We start from the raw sequence: 16,260 nt of genomic DNA on the forward strand, positions 1-16,260 counted from the left end.
ATGTATATAGCTGCGCAGCCATTTCAGCCTGTTCTGGTGTATCTTTGATTCCAGAAAGACAAATTGCGTGAAACTCGTACCACAGTTCTCCGAAAACAGCCAGTACCTGTGAAGGAGGAGTCCTTCTGGCACCTGCCCCACCTGGAGAAGGTATGGAGTACTTGGTTGAACTCAGAGACACTTTCTAAACTTGCCTGTGTTCCCTGGTAATACCCTTATCACGTGAGGGTAGACATGAAGCTCTTACTGCAGAGCTCCCTGAAACTCAGACCCTAAAGTGTTCCCACACTGGATGTGCTTAAACTCCAGCCCCTATCGGACTTCAGGGTAGGATGCTTTCTGCAGACATCAGGCCTGGAAGAGAAGCAGCAGTTGACTAAGAAGGGCTTAATGACTGATTTTCTAAAATGTGTACTCTTCTGTGATCTTTACCAGATTAGAAGCATCTTGCTATACTTCCCCATTAGTGTTGGCATGACCTTTGTTCCCTCCTGGTATTTCTGCAACTGCCCTACCTGAGTGAAACAATCAAACCTACTTTTAGGTAGTCTGACATTTTAACAGCTCTCAGCATAACTAATTCAAGCCACACCAGATTAATGTGTCTCAAGAAACATTTTCACCCCAAGAACTACAAGTTTCCTGATACCTGCTCTCGATACCTATCTAAACTACCTGATTGACAATATTCACCCTGTGACCAAGCGGAGGGCCTAGCCAGGCTACAGATGTGCATGACACTTCCTTTAATTGATCCAAATAAGAGCCAGGGTGAAGATTTCTTGTTTTAGCAATGGGATCTGAACATCTCCCTGAACTCATCTGTGTATCTTGCTGTGCTCTGGGGTACTTGTTCAAATTCTGTTAGCTTTGTTTGTGGTGTAAATTACAGGGAAACTTCAAGTGAAGAGCTAGGGGGCATTTTACAAAGGAAGGGAGAAGAACTGGGCATGGGAAATAGAAAGACACCAGAAAGTCTGAAAGCATCGAAGCCCTGGAGGGAGTTTACATGGCCAAAATCATATCTGGCATTGATAGATACCACTGCAAAGAGTCTCTCAGCCCTCTGCCCTAGCCCTTGTTCTGATAGTTCTGGGATTTTATTTTAATTTATTTATTTTTTTTGCTCTGCTGTTGATTTTTAACTGCAGTTTAAAACAATGAAGGAGCCTTGTGACTTCCTGAAGCTAATTTACTTGTACAAGTTGGAGAGTTTCAACCAAGAAATATGTTTTGCACCACCTTGATGTATTCCTTTTACATCCTGTCTAAGACTGTCCGATTAGCATATGTCAGTAATCATTTATCCCAGCTGCCTGTCAGCACAAAGCTGCTGCTGCGGCTAGTGTCAGGGAAAGAACATGACCGATCGCTGTTAAACAGATTGTGTAAGTCACACGAGATACTGGGGCAAGCCTCCTCTTTAGAGCTCCTCTCACCCCAGACCTTTCCATCACTATTCATTTTTCAGCTTCTGTTTTTCTTCATGCTTTCCCTTTTGTTTCATCCAGGACTGCGCTTGGGTTCTTCCCCCAGCCACAGGTCTCAGACACCACTTGAGTCTTTCTCCTCTCTCCTCTTCCTTTCCTTCTTAGGAACAGCATCTAGGGGAGGAGGAGCAACTTGTTTTGCCTGGCATCTACAGATTTGCCTCATTCCTTTCTCATTGCATTAACCTGGATGGTTTACCTTTCCCCAGTTGCAGATCTAACATGCACTATTCATGTTAGAACTTGGATCAGGAAATTCATTGCTCAGTTGAGTTTCAGTACATGGTTTTCTCCATGGAAAAATGATCTCAAGGATCCATAAGAGTTTGCCCAGTTATGAGCAGCAACACCCCAAAGAAAGTTGATGGCTTCAAAAAGCATTTAATAGTCTCTAAACTGTGCCTTAACCATCTCTATCAGGTTTTTTACATGGGTGGTGGTAGAATAGCCTTGAAAGACAAGCTGGCCCTTCATCCAAACTCAGCCAAACCCAGGGACTCCAGCAGTCACTCGCTACTATCCCCTCCACTACAGGGATGACAAAAAAAGAGCAGTGCTCCAAATAGGCAAGGAAGTTTGTTCCTATGCCAGTTTTATTCTCATTAAATCTTTCTCAGGCCTTAACATGGTGGTGGATAACTAACTTATGGCTTTCCTAGAGCAACTCAGTGACCTGGGGAAGACAGTTGTCAGCATCGGCTACTGTAGGTAATTTACCAAAACACTGTATTTAGTCTACACCACTAAAAATAAACAACTCAATACAGTCAGCACAGGTCTCAGGTGCTCTTCCGTCCTCCAATTTACAGAGGCCAGAGAAGTTTCTGAATAGGGCAAAGTTGTACATGAAATGGCAGAAAGCTCACCACAGGTATTTAAGGCAACTGCTTTGAATTACAAGGCCTCTTAGAGCTGCTCCCCTTTCTCAGACTCCCCACCACCCCTACAAGGCCTCCTCAGGATCACCAAAAGCTGATAGCAATAAAGGCAAGGCTCCCATCTGACCAGGTGTCTTGCTTTCTCTACCAAGAAGCTGCACTGTGAAAGTCACTTTGATAGCTGAGGAGCTGCAGAACAAGTCAATTCACTGTCCAAGCAAAAACACCTGACTAAAACAGATCTTGTAGTTTTCAGAAGAACTAAGCTGAAGTCAAGCTCATTAGCAGACTCCATCTGCATATTTCCTACTGTCTGTCGGTGAGATTGTCCTGCTCTGGCCATTATACAAGGTGCTCATGGCCTGGGAAGAACTTAACTCTCGGCAAGAACATTGAAAGAATCCCTTGCCCCCAACCCCACAGCCATTATTTATGCTATTTTCCATGTGACCTGAGGCTGGTGCAAGGCACAGGGGTGCAACATGTCCTCAAGCTACTCATCCTTGTGCTCCCTCTAATATTGCCTATCAGCTACAAGATGCCTTTCACAGCCTGGCTTGCTCTGAGCCTGCAGAACAACCTGTTAGCAAGGTGGCTGTAATCCAAAGCAGGGTGCAACAGGAAAATGTTGTTCCTTCTAAACCCATAAAGATCATCAAGGAGGATTTTTCTGCTCCCATCGTCTCCTCTTGCAGATAGCCAAGTGCCTGTTAAGCTGGACTTACCACTAGGTCCATGCAAGACCTGGCATCGTGCTAGAGCTCAGAGCAAGCAGAAGAGAAAACAAAGGAGCTCTGCCCTCCCCACTAATTGCCTCCGCCTGCTCCCTACATTGCCAGGGCTGCATGGCATTACCCAGCCATTCAGTCGCTAAAGTACAGACAAATTGACTATGTTTTCATTTGGATTTAGGTTTCAGCCCCACTGCTTTAGAATAATGGCCCAGGCTATTAAGCCAACCGTGTGGGTTACAGGCTCTCGCGCACCAGGGGCGCGCGCTCCTGCTCCGCGTCTCGCTCTGGAGGACTGACCTGCCGCCGGGTCTCCTGGGCCCCCAGCTCACTGAGACAAGCAGGTCGTGGGGAGCCAGTCACGTCCTGGCGGGCACTTCATTAGGGAAAGGTTTTTTTTAATTTATTACAAATCCCAGCAGAAGTTAACTCCTTATTCACCTCAGCAAGATGTTTCTACTCCCCTTCCTCAGTCACTCCCTAAAGCAAAGGCTTGCTCTGCCTGCAGTGACCAGATTCCTGGGCTCAGGTTTTGTGATCACAGCTAGAACTGTGCACCAAGACTATTTTTTGTCGATGTAGGACTACATTCTCGGGGGACTATAAGAGCTCAGATACCCATCACAGAGAAAACCTTCTGCCCCCAGCTCATGCCATGTGCCCTGTCCTCACATCACCCATCGCTAGCATTGTGTTGGTCTGAGCAGAACGGCATCCTCAGCATCAAATTCTGGAAAATATGTTGCTGCCAAAATACAGCATCCCCACAGCCTTGCCGTCTGCAGAGAGGCAGTCCAGGGTGAGCTTCAGCTGCCTCCATCTGAATTTTTAATAGTCATAATCCAAACCAGTGCTCAGCACTGGCCACTCGACAATAGATTTTCAGGGCTCTGTGAAGTCAGCTCAGAAGGGCATTTATTTTGGTAGCAACACCTCACGCAGCAGTGATGTAAAAGGACAGAATCTGCCCGTGTGTCAAAGCAGCTCTGCACACCATGTGTCAGTGACACACACGAGGTTTATTTTTTCTTCGCTCATTAGAGAATTCCAACTTGCACAGACGTTCAAGGTGGCTTTCCAGGGAGAATATTCTTGTTTACTTGACCAGACAGAGGGAGGAAAGAAAAATGCAGCAACTTTGGACAACACTTTTGTCAACACGCATTGCCTTCCCCAGCAGATGAAACGAGCTGCGCTCGATGCGCGATATGAATAAGCGATAAGCAATTGACGAGCAAGTGTTCGGGTACCTTGGCAAAAGACTTAATTTGCAACCTGGCACAAAATCAAAGGCTCTGTCAACGGCTGAGCGGCTCTCCCGCGTATGCCTTGCATTACCTGGGAAAGCTCTGTCAGGTAAATTTCCAGTGAAAGTAATTAGAGGAATCCCCACTGTATAAACTTTGCAGCAAAATTCTGGGCTCCAGAATTTGATTCTCACCAGGGATCCGATATGTGCTCACAGCCTGATCCTTCATCAGGATTAACAGTTGAGGTTTAACACACGCACAAAAAAAATGTTGTGCATTTTTTTTTAATGCCTTACCTCTATTTTTGTCTGAAGAGCTGAACTGACAAGCACAGCTCATGTAATCCTGCAATTGTTGTCAGAAAAGCCACAGACTGTGCTACACTAACCTGTGCTTGATGCGCACAGCACACACTGGGCTGGCTTTTCCGAGGCACCATTTACCCTCCCAGGCTTGAGGAGGACAACAGGACTTCATGGAGTTGGAGTGTTAGAAAACTTGTCTCCTGTGGCCTTGATAGCACTTGAAGACCAGCGCAATGAGTTCAAGAGCTTGCTGTCACCATGGTACCAGATCAAGCCTCTCTTCAGCTGGGATTTTGGCTGACTAAAAATCTGTGGCACCAGATGGCTGATCAGTGGCCCAAGCGAAATGAATCAGTGGGTCCCAGTCCAACCCAGAGCAGCTCCATGGGCCTTCAGGGCTGCCCTGCCTGCAACAGGCACAACTCAAATTAAATACAAAACCCTACAAGGTCCCAAATAGGTCGAAACCTTGCTACCCAGGTCCTGATCCCTGCAATTCTCCACTGGGGCAACAATGCAGGTGTCACCTCCCATATTGTGGCCATCTGTAACTAAATGCACACTCCGGGCCCCGATAACCAGCTCTAAATTATCTTGCTTTAAGGAGATTCTTTGGGTTTTCTTGTTTTGCCCAACAGCTAGAACTACAATATAATCACTCAAGTCACAGCAAGGCATTTCTGTTGTCCAGTCTCTGCCACTATCGCTTCACACTCAACCACCTCACAGCACCCTGCACTCCCCTCTCCCATGCTCGGTCCTTCCTTCCCCTCATAGACGCAGTAGCCCATCATTCTCTGCCATTTTCTCTGCTCTCCAACATCTCCTGGTTGGCACCAGTAAACAGAACATAAACAACCACAAAAGCCCTTTAAAAAAAATAATAAAGGGTGTGGGGATATATTTAGATCTGGCCTCTAACTGAAACCCGACTCCAGAAGCCCCAGGACCACGATGAACCAAGCATCTCAGGCTCTGCAGCACAAGGCACAGCTCACACCACCACTCCCTACGCAGCCTTACAGCCTGGGCCATCTCCAGGACAGGCTCCACCTGCATCCAAGCCCCCGTGTCCAAAGGCAGCAACTACTGGCAACCAGTGCCTGGTGCCAGTAGAGATATTCACCCATGAAGGAACAGATTTGGGGCACTTGCAGCCTCACATGCTGTGTTGTTTTCAGGTAAGCCCCTACTACCACTGCTACCACTCCATACAGATTCCCAGATTTGCTTTTTAAATGGCCTGGAGGTTTTTGTTCAGGGAATTCTGCCTTCTGTGGAGGCACCATTTGCCAACCAACAACTTTGCTTGGAGTAAAACTCTTGCCTGGCACAAAAGGGGGCTGAGTTACAAATCTCAAAAACCCGCAGTTGGTGTGAAAGCTGCCTGCTCTGCTCCAGCCCTGGGACATCTGCCGAGCAGGCAACAAGCCAGGTTCCAGCTCGACTGCCTGAATTCTCCTTTACTTGCACTATCGCCCAGACCGAGTGACCAGTGTGGTCCAGCAAACACACATGGCCTCCATTTTCAGGAAGCAGGAAAAAAAAAAAAAAAGGAAAGTCTCAGTGGGGCATTAAACACAGCAGCCAAAAATTACTGCGCACAGTCTGAATCCTTCCCATTTTTGCTACACAAGGACCATTTAGCCCAGATCCCTTTGTCCTGGATTTCCTCGCTTTCTTGAAATTAGAAAGGTGGAGAGAAGCCATCCAGCCCATTCATTAAGCAGGTTAGGCACGCTACTGCCAGGAGAAGCCGCGGTATTTGTAACCCTAATAATCCAGCAGCCACCTCCCAGCGCAGCTCAGCTTGGACAGAATAACGTCTGTTTTAAAAATACCTGCCTCTCCCTAACTTGTCATGGCATTTGTTGACAACCCTATTGAAAGCCACTCTCGGTGCAGCTGTGAAGGATCTTTCAGCACCTCTTTCTCTTTCCTAGACAGTTTTTGAAAGGGAGGGGAAAAAAAAGCCATCAATACAGGGGGAAAAAGGCATCAGCAGCCAACATCAGCTGATGAAGCGCCTCACCTGGGCCCCCAGCGCACCGCCTCCAATTAAATCAAAATGGTTTGTTTTTAATGGTCTTTTACACTGACAAGTGGGCTATCATTCCAGGCCTAGAGAGCTGTCAGGGAGCCGAGGCAAATCCTCCGTTGATAATGCCCAATGCTTCCAATTAGGAGCCGAGGCCGCTCCTGGCGCACTAACGATTCCCCAGCCTCCCCCAAGGCCCCTTCGGCGCTGGCTGTTTCGTCTTCCCTCTTCCTCCGCCGCAAATTACTGACACAAAACGGAGGCGCCCCGGTGCCTCCTCACCACGCCGGGCCCCGGCCCTGTTGGATTTAATGAGGCGATGGAAGTTTTTGCGGATCTTTCGCTAAATTCTTTTCTTGTTTGACAGCTGCTTGAGTGTTGACCTTATAAAAGATTTAGTGTTTCTCATTATTTTCTGTCAAGCTTTACAAGTGATAGCTTCACGGAAATCATTTGCATCTCGATGCGCGCGCGCGTTTTTGTCTGCACAGGGATGCTCGGTGCAGTGCATGTACAGCACCCATCTCCCGTATTGTGTATTTTATTCCCTCCTCCCCACCGAAAAATCTACAAACATGACGCTGTTGTTTTGTGTTGTTTTGGGAAAAAAACAGGAAAGGACTTAAAAGGCCCGGGATTTGTTAGACTCCTGTAAATGAGGGAGGTTTTGAAAAAGGAAGAGAGATTGGTTTCCTGTAAAGAGAGCTCAAGAAAGTGTTTTGTCACCCACTAAAAGGATTCAATCAAATGGATGATGGAAAAACCAGGCTGAGTCTAGGGGCGGCTTTGTTGTTAAAGTGAAAAATCGTACGAGGCTGGGAGGCTGCCTTTGAGCACGCAGAGCCAGGCAGGTGCCAGGAGAGGAGCGGGTGCCGCCGCACACAGATCCTTCCCCAGCAGGAGGAGAGCCCAGCCCTGCTCCGGTCCTGTCCACGGGTTCCTTCTCAACACCTCCCACAAGTCACCTCAAACCACTTAATCCAGCTATCTCAATTAATCCCCCCAACCCCTTGCAAAGCCCATTTACTCCCCCCCAGAAGCTAACCTGGCCGAGTTCCCAAGGGTGCTCACAGTGCAGAGCTGCTGCCACGCACCCCAGCACCCACCTCAAAGTCCACAGGCCCCACTCCAACAGCACCCAAAAAAAACAGTCTCTGGGGCATGTACTGTGCTGCCTCGGGGGATTTCTGCCTTCCCTGTACCAGCTGAGCTGCTTTTGTATCTCACCCAGAATTTATTAGCCCTTCTTTAACAGGCTGATCTCTGCTTGTAGCATGCAAATGGTCGCACTAATGCTTAGCAAGTGGTCACCTGCAGTCCTCCAATTTAGAACATTAACTGAGAAACCCAAGTGAAAATGGTCCCCCAAATACATATTGAAGCTTTAGGAGGAATAAGTTTATTGCCCCTCTAATTCTTTGAAGCAAGGTGTTACAATATCCTAGCTGCAAGTGCCCTGCATGTTTTAATTTGTCAATAAAATACACAATGAAGGAGCAAAACATTGCTTCTAATGAGCAGAGGAAAACAGTTGCAGCTCTATCATCCTGCAGAGAACGCTGCCAAGCTGGTGCCTACAAACTTCATTCCTATTCTTCTACAGCCTATGCTCCAAATCTGTGATTCAGACAAAATCCTGGTGTAGCAGCCCATAACCACATCAGAGTAATGGTAAAGATCATCAGCTGTCTCTAGAGAAAGTACCTTTGGGTTCATCATTTAAAATATGAATTAGAAGAATCAGATATGGGGATTCATCACTGACACTGACTTCTCACACCGGTCTGTCATAATAAGACCTTTGACCCAAGGACACCCTTATCTTGTCCCTAATTATTGGCCTGGGACTAATCCATACTTCTCAGGTATCCCTCATTACGAGGGGGTTTCTCATTTTTTAGAAACACTTGTCCCCTGTCTTACACCTGGTGCTTCCCACTTACTCATGCTGAGGGCAGAAGCTGGCATCACTCAACTTTGTCAAGGACTCTGCTAATTTTAATTACAGTCGGTAGTGGCTCAGCGTGACATTTCTCACCCAGGAGCTTTGTACCAAGACTGGAACAAACCGACTGCTTTTTCCTCCCCCATGGCTTCAACCCAATCCCATGCAGAAATTTCACCCTGCCCCATTCCTGGTGGCACTGGGCAGGGAGCACAGCTGGAAACACGGAGGCACCTTCAAGAGAAGCAGCTCAGCTTGTCCTTGCAGTGGATTTTCCTAACAATCCCAGCTGTCTCCATGCAGGTCAGAGGAAAATCTCCTGCATCTTTAATGGGAGGTCGGACTCAGCCTGGCTGGGGACCGTCCCTGCCAGCTCCGGAGGGCTCCCAGGGGCCACCCGCCCCTTTCAGCAGCCTTGGTTCTGCCTCCCCACCCCGACAGGGGTTATGTCTCTGCTGCTACTTGTGGGAAAGCAAGAACATCCAGAGCAACTGTCTGAAGTTAGGCACTCAAATGCATATTTAAGCACCTGAACACCTTCCTCCAGTGAGGGGGAATAGCTAAATATGCTTTGTTTGTCTTGATTAATGAGATCACTAGCAAGCTTTCCAGGGCAGAGACTGCTGTGCATTATTACATATGCAAAACCTGACATCCATCCAGCCTGAGCAGGGTGGGGGAGGCAGGAGGAAGCTCTGCACATCCACACAAGGCAGATATATGGCACAAGGAACTGGGTCAGGGCAGGTGAAGCCTGTGGCCTCACACAGTAAATCCACCCTGTACACGAAGACACACTCACATCACAGTAAACGTAGCATCTGCTGCATGTGTTTGCTGCACACAACTGTGTAAACCACACCTCTGGTACAGCTCACCCAGAAAGGGCCCTAGAACTTAACTCCACCAAGTGTCTTCCCCCTTGTCATGGTCATTTGTTCACCACATCCCCACCTCAAATGGGATTCCCAGGAGAAAACTGCTCTTGTGTTTTGTTGGGCAGGTCACACACAGGTCCCTGACCCCATTGGGAGCTCTGAACCCATCCCACCCCCCCTCAGTGAGGCACCTACACCCTGTGTTATGGAAAATAAGTCGTGTTTATTTCAGAGTCCATCTTAAGTCATCTGACATTTTCAGATGCTGGCATAACTGACAGTGGTAAGACTACAGGATTTTGTTACTGGAGCAGAGTAAAAAATATCCTGAAGTTAATCAGAAAATCAGCCCCCATTTCAAACATGTTAAGTGGTTAACTGCAGCTGAAGTGATGTTTTCCCAAGCAGTCAAAAACCCTTGCACTGATCTGCAGTCTCTTCCCTGCTTGTGCTACACCCTGTTCTCCTCGGCCAGCTGCTCCCTGTAACCAATCCCCTATCTGCTCCTTTCCTTATAGGTTGGGCCTCATCTCAGTACTTTTCCAGACCGTGATGCTCGTGAAAAGGCGTTCAGTGCCGCCCATCGAGAAGTGCCAGCGAGATGCCGTCCCCTTCCCCAGGACGTCCAAGCCGTGAGCTGAAGCCCAGAGTAGAGCCCTGTGCTGGGCACTGCAGCCCCCAGACTCCTGTTCTGGCCACAATGGCTTTCTCTCAGGTTGTTAGAAGTTAAGATAATGCAGATATAGCCAAATAAACCATTAACATGTAAGGAAAATCCTGTCTCAGCCTGTTCATTGCTTCACATCAGATGCACAACACTTTGCCCAGTCCAACCACCACCAATCTCATGCTCCAGTCTGCACCAGTACAACCCCACAGAGAAAGCAGAGGGGTCTATACATTAAATTCAACCATATCCTCACCAATATCAAGTCTACAATAGCTCCATAACGCATCCGCCCTTCTCATCAGCCTTTCTCAAGGCAAGCAAGCTGCCCATGACTGTCCATTTCACAAAGCGTTTGTCTGCCTGCATGAAGGCATCCCAAAACCTGCCTTAAGCCCTCTGCCAAACTGAGGCCTTGCTGCATGAAGGCAGCTTCTGCCAGTCCCACGCTCACACCTGAATGCTGCTGCTGCTCCTCTCCAAGCAGTTGCAGAACAGACCCAAACCTCCCAGCACCAGCACAGCATCCAAACCCCAGCCTGGGCACCCACAGGCAATGGTAGAGGCCCAGCCCCACACAGCTCAGGCAGGTATTAGCGTGTTTAAAAGTGGTCTGCTCCCAAAAGGTCAGTACACCTTAAGAAAATACCAGCTGATATTAACCACAATTACTTCAAATGTGCATCTCCAAGATTGCTAGAGGAATAATTAGCTATCCCTATGCTTCTCACATCTGTTATCATGTCCCAGATTATACCAGGAGACATTTAAGTCTAACATTAGCTTTCAACATTTGCATTCAGCACCCTGTTATCACTCAGACAGCTCAGCCATGGTCAACCCAGACCAGGCTGAGCACCTCAGGGTCATGCCACAAGGTGAGATCCCCTGTCCCAGACCACCCCAAGCACAGCACCAAGCACTGCAGGAGGAGGTGGATGTGACCTTGTGCTGCACACCTCACCCCAGCCTCCTACATGCTCCTACACAGACCCACAGCAGCCAGGGGGGCACAAAAGTCTCCAGAAACTTTCCTGAGCCCAGGGCTCTCCCCGCACCCAATCTCCAGCCAAACTTTCAGACCCAGACCTCAAGGAGCAGAACCCTTCATGACGTTAAATGGTGTTGCTTGAAACACAAGAACAAAGCAAGCTGCAGGAGCAGCTTTTCTTACCTTTCCCAGGACAAGCAGGGCTCCACACCAGCTGCTCAGGCATCCCCAGCACCCTCCTTAGGGCAGTTTGAGGCTCACCATGCCCTTTTTAAGGGAGAGCAGCTGCAGCAAACTCCTCCCTGCCTGCACCTGAGCTGAGGGAGGACAGAAGTCACCTGCTCCACACAGGGAAACCCTGCTATGTGGTTCCCTCTTTTTAGCACAGGCATCTAAATAAAGCCCGTGTGAAATAACTAGGAGGGTAACAGCAGGGTTTGCCATGCTGGCAGAAGTGGATTATAACAGGAGACCTTTCTGTCCTCCCCAGGGAGAGAGAGACGGGCTTTAAACACCGTGTCCTGCTAAAAATGGCACTGGTTAGGAGTGGGCGAGCAACCCAGGCACGAGGTCTCCCTTGCTGCCAGCTCAGCTCCAGCAGCAGCCGAGCCCTCCTGCGGCAGCCCTGCGGGTCTCTGGGGCTGTGCGCAGGGCAGGGAGCATCGCAGCGAGATGGGCTTTGGGTTTTTTTTTTTATTTTTGCCACTTGCGTGGCTGCCAAACGAGCACGCTGCAACCAAGCCCACGCAGAGCTGCTGCTTCTCCAGGACGGGTCCAAAAAAGCAGCAGAGACCACAAAGCCAGACTGCAACAGGGGCTGGCGAGCGGCCTCGCAGCGCCCCAAAACCCGGTGCTGGGGCCCCAGGAAGGCCGAACCTCGCAGCCTCGGGCCTGGGCGGCCTCGGTGAGGGCCGGTCCCGGTCCCTGTCCTCATCCCGGGACCGCCGGGACTCGGCCCCAGCACGGCCCCGCCGCCCCCGGGTCCGGACGCTGCTTGTCCTGCAGTGACACCCACTGGTAACGGGCTTTTAGCGCTGCTGCAGCCTCCCCGCCGCCCGGCCCCTCTCGCCGCAGCCTCAGGCCGCCGGTCCTCCCCTTTTATGCCCCCTTTTCCCCCCTGTCCTCCCCCCGGGGACGCTCACTCGCTCCCCGCAGCATCCCACCGGGGCCGGGCGCTGCCGAGCATCCCTCCCTGCGCCCTCCTTCGCGTGCGCCCCGGCTGGGCTGGGACGGGAATTCAGAACAGAGCCCAGCACAGCCCCAAAGCATTTTCCTTCCTCCACCAGACCCTCTCAGGGTACTGCTTTGCCCCCCACCAGATATTTCCAGGCTCACCCTTGCCACAGCCAGGGCTGCAGCCCAGCAATCCTTTCCCTCCGACCCCTGGAGGTCCTGGTCCTTTTGGGGCTCTGCCTGCACCCTGAGCCCTCAAAATCAAACCCAGGGATGTGTCAGGTGCCAGCAGATCCTCACCCCACTGCCAGCAGCGCCCCACAAGCTGGGGTGTCCAGCTGACCCCAAAGGCACCAGCACCCCAGAGCCGACCTGGTGAGATGACCATGGCATCAGGGAGCTCCCCCCGTTGCCTTCATGTGTTTGTGAACAGAAGCAGTCTAGGACATGGGTTTAAGGGCAGCTACATTTGTTTTGTATCAAAACGAGACGTTGTTGGGGCTGGAAGAGCCAAATCCTGCAAACACACCACACCTCTGGTTCCCTACCCTGTTCCTGGTTCCCTGCCCACAGCACCAAGGCACCGCCGTGGCCAGCAGGCCCCATCCCTCCTGGGACATCCCCCCACAGAACGAAGTGCAGCGGGGCCATGTGTGCAGGGCAGCATGGAGCTCACCCCGCTCACACTGCGGGCTCTGCTCCCTCCCAGGGACACGCAGCCCCTCCTCCAGGATGGAGCCGGCTCAGAAACTGGGAAGCCTTCATGGACACGGCTCTGGAGGAGCTGGGGTCGGAGGAAAGGGCTTGGGGTGGGAGCAGCAGGCATCACCTGGGGCACACGGCCAGTGGGAGACAGAGGCAGCCTGCCCCAGTGCTCCATCAGCCCAGCTCTTGTGCACGAGGCTGCTCCTAAGTTGGGGCTGCCAGGATGAAGCTGTGTGGTGTGGCACAGGGTTTTAAGCCCTTCAAGGACCAACACTTCCTCACGTACCCCAGGGTTTGTGCAGAGTTCAGATGGACCAAGGGAGGAAACGTGCGCCCAGTGTAGACACCAGAACTGTGTGACCAAAGTCACCCAAAGTGACAACCAGAATTAATGAGTTTTGAACTGATAGAGGGGGGCTCTGCATATGGGTAAAATGGGGCATGCTTCTGCCTTGAGGAGTTCAGGTCTAAAATTATTTAACAATACTATTAATAATATTAAATAATAATATTAATTAATATATTAAAAATTTATTAATAATAATATAAAATAATATTTAGAAATCATAGTGATTAATGTCATCCACACTAGCACGGGGACAAGAGGTGTGGGTGTCCCTGTAGCTGCTGGGACCCCACACGTGGCCCTGCAGTGAGTCCCTGTCCCCAGGGCCTTGGCTAGGGATGGCACAACGCAGGGTCTGCTCGGGGTGAGGATTGGGCCCCTCCCTGCACCCCAAAACCTTGCACAGCATCAGAGTGAGTCTGATCAGTAACATTTCTCGTGATTGCTTGAAGGCAGCTGCATGGTTCAAGTGGAGGAAGCGGAGCAGCAGAGCCACCAGCCCAACCTGGTTCTTTGGCATGGCTCATCCAAATCCTGAATCCAACCCCACTCCCAACTCCATCCTGGTCCCATTCCTGGCCCCAAACCGGTGCCGGTCCTGATCCCAGAGCCGCTCTCCATCCCGTGCTGCTCGGATGGGGTGGGGGGAGCACCAGACCCCGGCAGCCAGCCCAGTCCCGCTGCGGAGCTGGGACCCCAGCGGGTCCCTGCCCCATTTCCCACTGGGACCAGTTCCTGCATCTGTTGCTCTGCTCCAGCCCCACCGGGAGAGACGGATGCTCCAAAACCAGCCCGAAACAGCCCCCAGAGCCCCCAGCAGACAGGACAGGGAGGGACGAGCAGCCCCCCCGTGTCCCCCCAGCCCCACCATTCCCCCCCCCACACCGGCTGCGCTGCGCCTCCAGGCTGGGGGCAGGCAGGGGCAGGGGCCGAGGCTGATTTTGTCCCGGGGTTTGTCCCCCCGGCGGCTCCTTTTGTTCCCTGCCCCGAGCCCGGAGAGCCCCGAGCCCTTCGGGGCCGAGGTGCTGGGGCCCTGCCTGCGCCGCTGCCCGACAGCTGGCAGCCGGGCGGCCGGGGGGGGCTCTCCCCGCTCCCACCGCCTCCAAGCTGCCGGCCGAGGGCGGCTTTGGAAGGGGGACAAGATGCAGCTGCCTGGCCCGCGAGGGGGGAAAAAAAAAAAAAAGGAAGAAATCGAGGATTTGAGAAAGAACCAGGCACGGCGCGGCCGCACGCCCACGGCTTGGGGACGGGATTTTTTTTTTTTTTTTTTTTTTCTCTCCCCAGCTCCACGGCGAGGGCTCGGCCCCCAGGAAAAGCCCCCGAGGGAGCCCCGGAGGAGCAGGATCCGGCCCCCCAAGGAGGAAGGTGGGAGCCGGGTGTGAGCCCTCCCCCGGCACCGAAACGCCCCGACGGGGCGGGAGGGGAGGGCAGGGAAGGGAAGGGAATGGAAGGGAGGCTGCGGGGGGAACGGGCCGGCGGCGGGCAGGGCGCGCAGGTCGGCGTTATTTCAAATAAAAATCGGGATCGAGGGCAGGAAAAATCCCCCCCCGAGCTCGGTCCCTTCCCAGCAGATCGCGGAGGCGATGCCCGGGCAGTTTCCCGGTGCTTTCCCCCTGCTTTTTTTGCCGAAGGAGCGCTGCAAAAAGCGCTGCGCCCCCCCCCCCCCAGAAGCCCATTGCCAGAGGATGCAACGAAATTCGCAGCCCCGAGGCTCGGCTCGGGCTCGGAGCCGCCGGCTCGGCGGAGGGTGCCGGTGCTCTGCCTTTTCTCCTTTTCTTTCCCTTCCTTTTTTTTTTTTTTTTTTTTTTTTTTTTTATATAATTCCCAACGCCCAGCAAAACTTTCCCCACTCGGATCGGCTAATTGGGGGGGGAGGCGAGCAGAGAGCAGCAGCCCCCCCCGCCCCCCCGCGGCTAATCACCCCATTACGAGCCCCATCAGCGGGATGATGACAGCAGAGAGGGGCGGAAACCGCCCGGCAAGCGCGGGGCTGCGGGCGGCAATTAATTCCCGGTAATCAAGCTGCAAGGTGTCGCCGCCGGGGAGTGACATCCCCCAAAACGCCTGGCGGCCAATGGGCGCGTTCACACGGCTGGGGTGCGGGGGGGGGGGGCCGAGCCGGAGTGGCACAAGTTCTTCTCCCCCCTCCTTTTTTTTTTTTTTTTAATTTTATTTTGTAATTTCCCCCCCCCCTCGGGGAAGCGCGGGGCTCCCGCCGCTGTCCGAGGTGCTGAAAGCGGCGCCGGCTCCGGAGTGACTCCGGCGCCCGGCAGCTGTTCGAGGTGCTGACTCGCCGGCTCCGGTTTGACTCCGGTTTTCCCCCTCCTCCCGCCGCCACCGTCGCCTCCCCCGGCGTTGTCCGAGGTGCTGGCGGGGAAGGGGGGCGCCGCGGCGGCCCGACGGCTGCCCACCCCCTCCGCCCTCCCCTCGCCCTCCCCGCTGAGTTGATTTGGGGATCATTAAGCGCTTAGGGCGCTGCGAAGCCTCACTATCGATCGCTGCCTCCCCTCCTCCGGCTGGCAGCCCCCGGGCTGCCCCCAGCCCCGCGGCTCCGCGCAGCGCTGGGGTGGCCGGGCAGGGGCCGGGACCCCCGGCTGAGGTTGGGGTCCGTCCCCCCCTCCACCTCCACCACCCCCTCGGCGGCCAAAGTTTGACTCTGCCTCCCTCTCCCCCTCCTGTCTGTCTGTCTGAGTGCAGCTGGGCGCGATGCTGAAGACGGAGCAGCCCTGGATGTAACGCGCGGCGCCTCGGAGAGCCCGGATCCCAGGCTGAACTTTGCTCTTTTTTTTTTTTTTTCCTTTCACCTTTTTATTTTTCCTTTTTTTTTTTTTTTTCCTTTTTTTTTTCCCCCTTTTGTTGTTGT

The 16,260-nt window shown here is 52.3% G+C and overlaps 1 protein-coding gene and 1 long non-coding RNA gene across 5 annotated transcripts in view; one reads left to right on the forward strand and one right to left on the reverse strand.

Annotated features, from left to right (window-relative positions):
• Positions 1-10,290, forward strand: part of CFAP77 (cilia and flagella associated protein 77) — a 60,591-nt gene extending 50,301 nt beyond the window's left edge. The window contains exons 5-6 of the mRNA XM_084494593.1: positions 55-150; positions 10,034-10,290. Coding sequence (XP_084350719.1) covers positions 55-150; positions 10,034-10,156 — 219 coding nt within the window. The 3' untranslated portion in view covers positions 10,157-10,290. The remainder of the gene's footprint in view (positions 1-54; positions 151-10,033) is intronic.
• LOC311422000 overlaps positions 1-11,508 on the reverse strand; it is a 60,700-nt gene extending 49,192 nt beyond the window's left edge. For all 4 annotated transcript variants that reach the window (XR_014685127.1, XR_014685128.1, XR_014685129.1 and 1 more), the window contains exon 1: positions 11,357-11,508. This is a non-coding gene — a long non-coding RNA (uncharacterized lncRNA). The remainder of the gene's footprint in view (positions 1-11,356) is intronic.
• Positions 11,509-16,260: the final 4,752 nt, after the last annotated feature.

This window comes from Aythya ferina (assembly GCF_964211825.1).
Source record: "Aythya ferina genome assembly, chromosome: 20".
In the NCBI taxonomy this organism is placed as follows: Eukaryota; Metazoa; Chordata; class Aves; order Anseriformes; family Anatidae; genus Aythya; species Aythya ferina.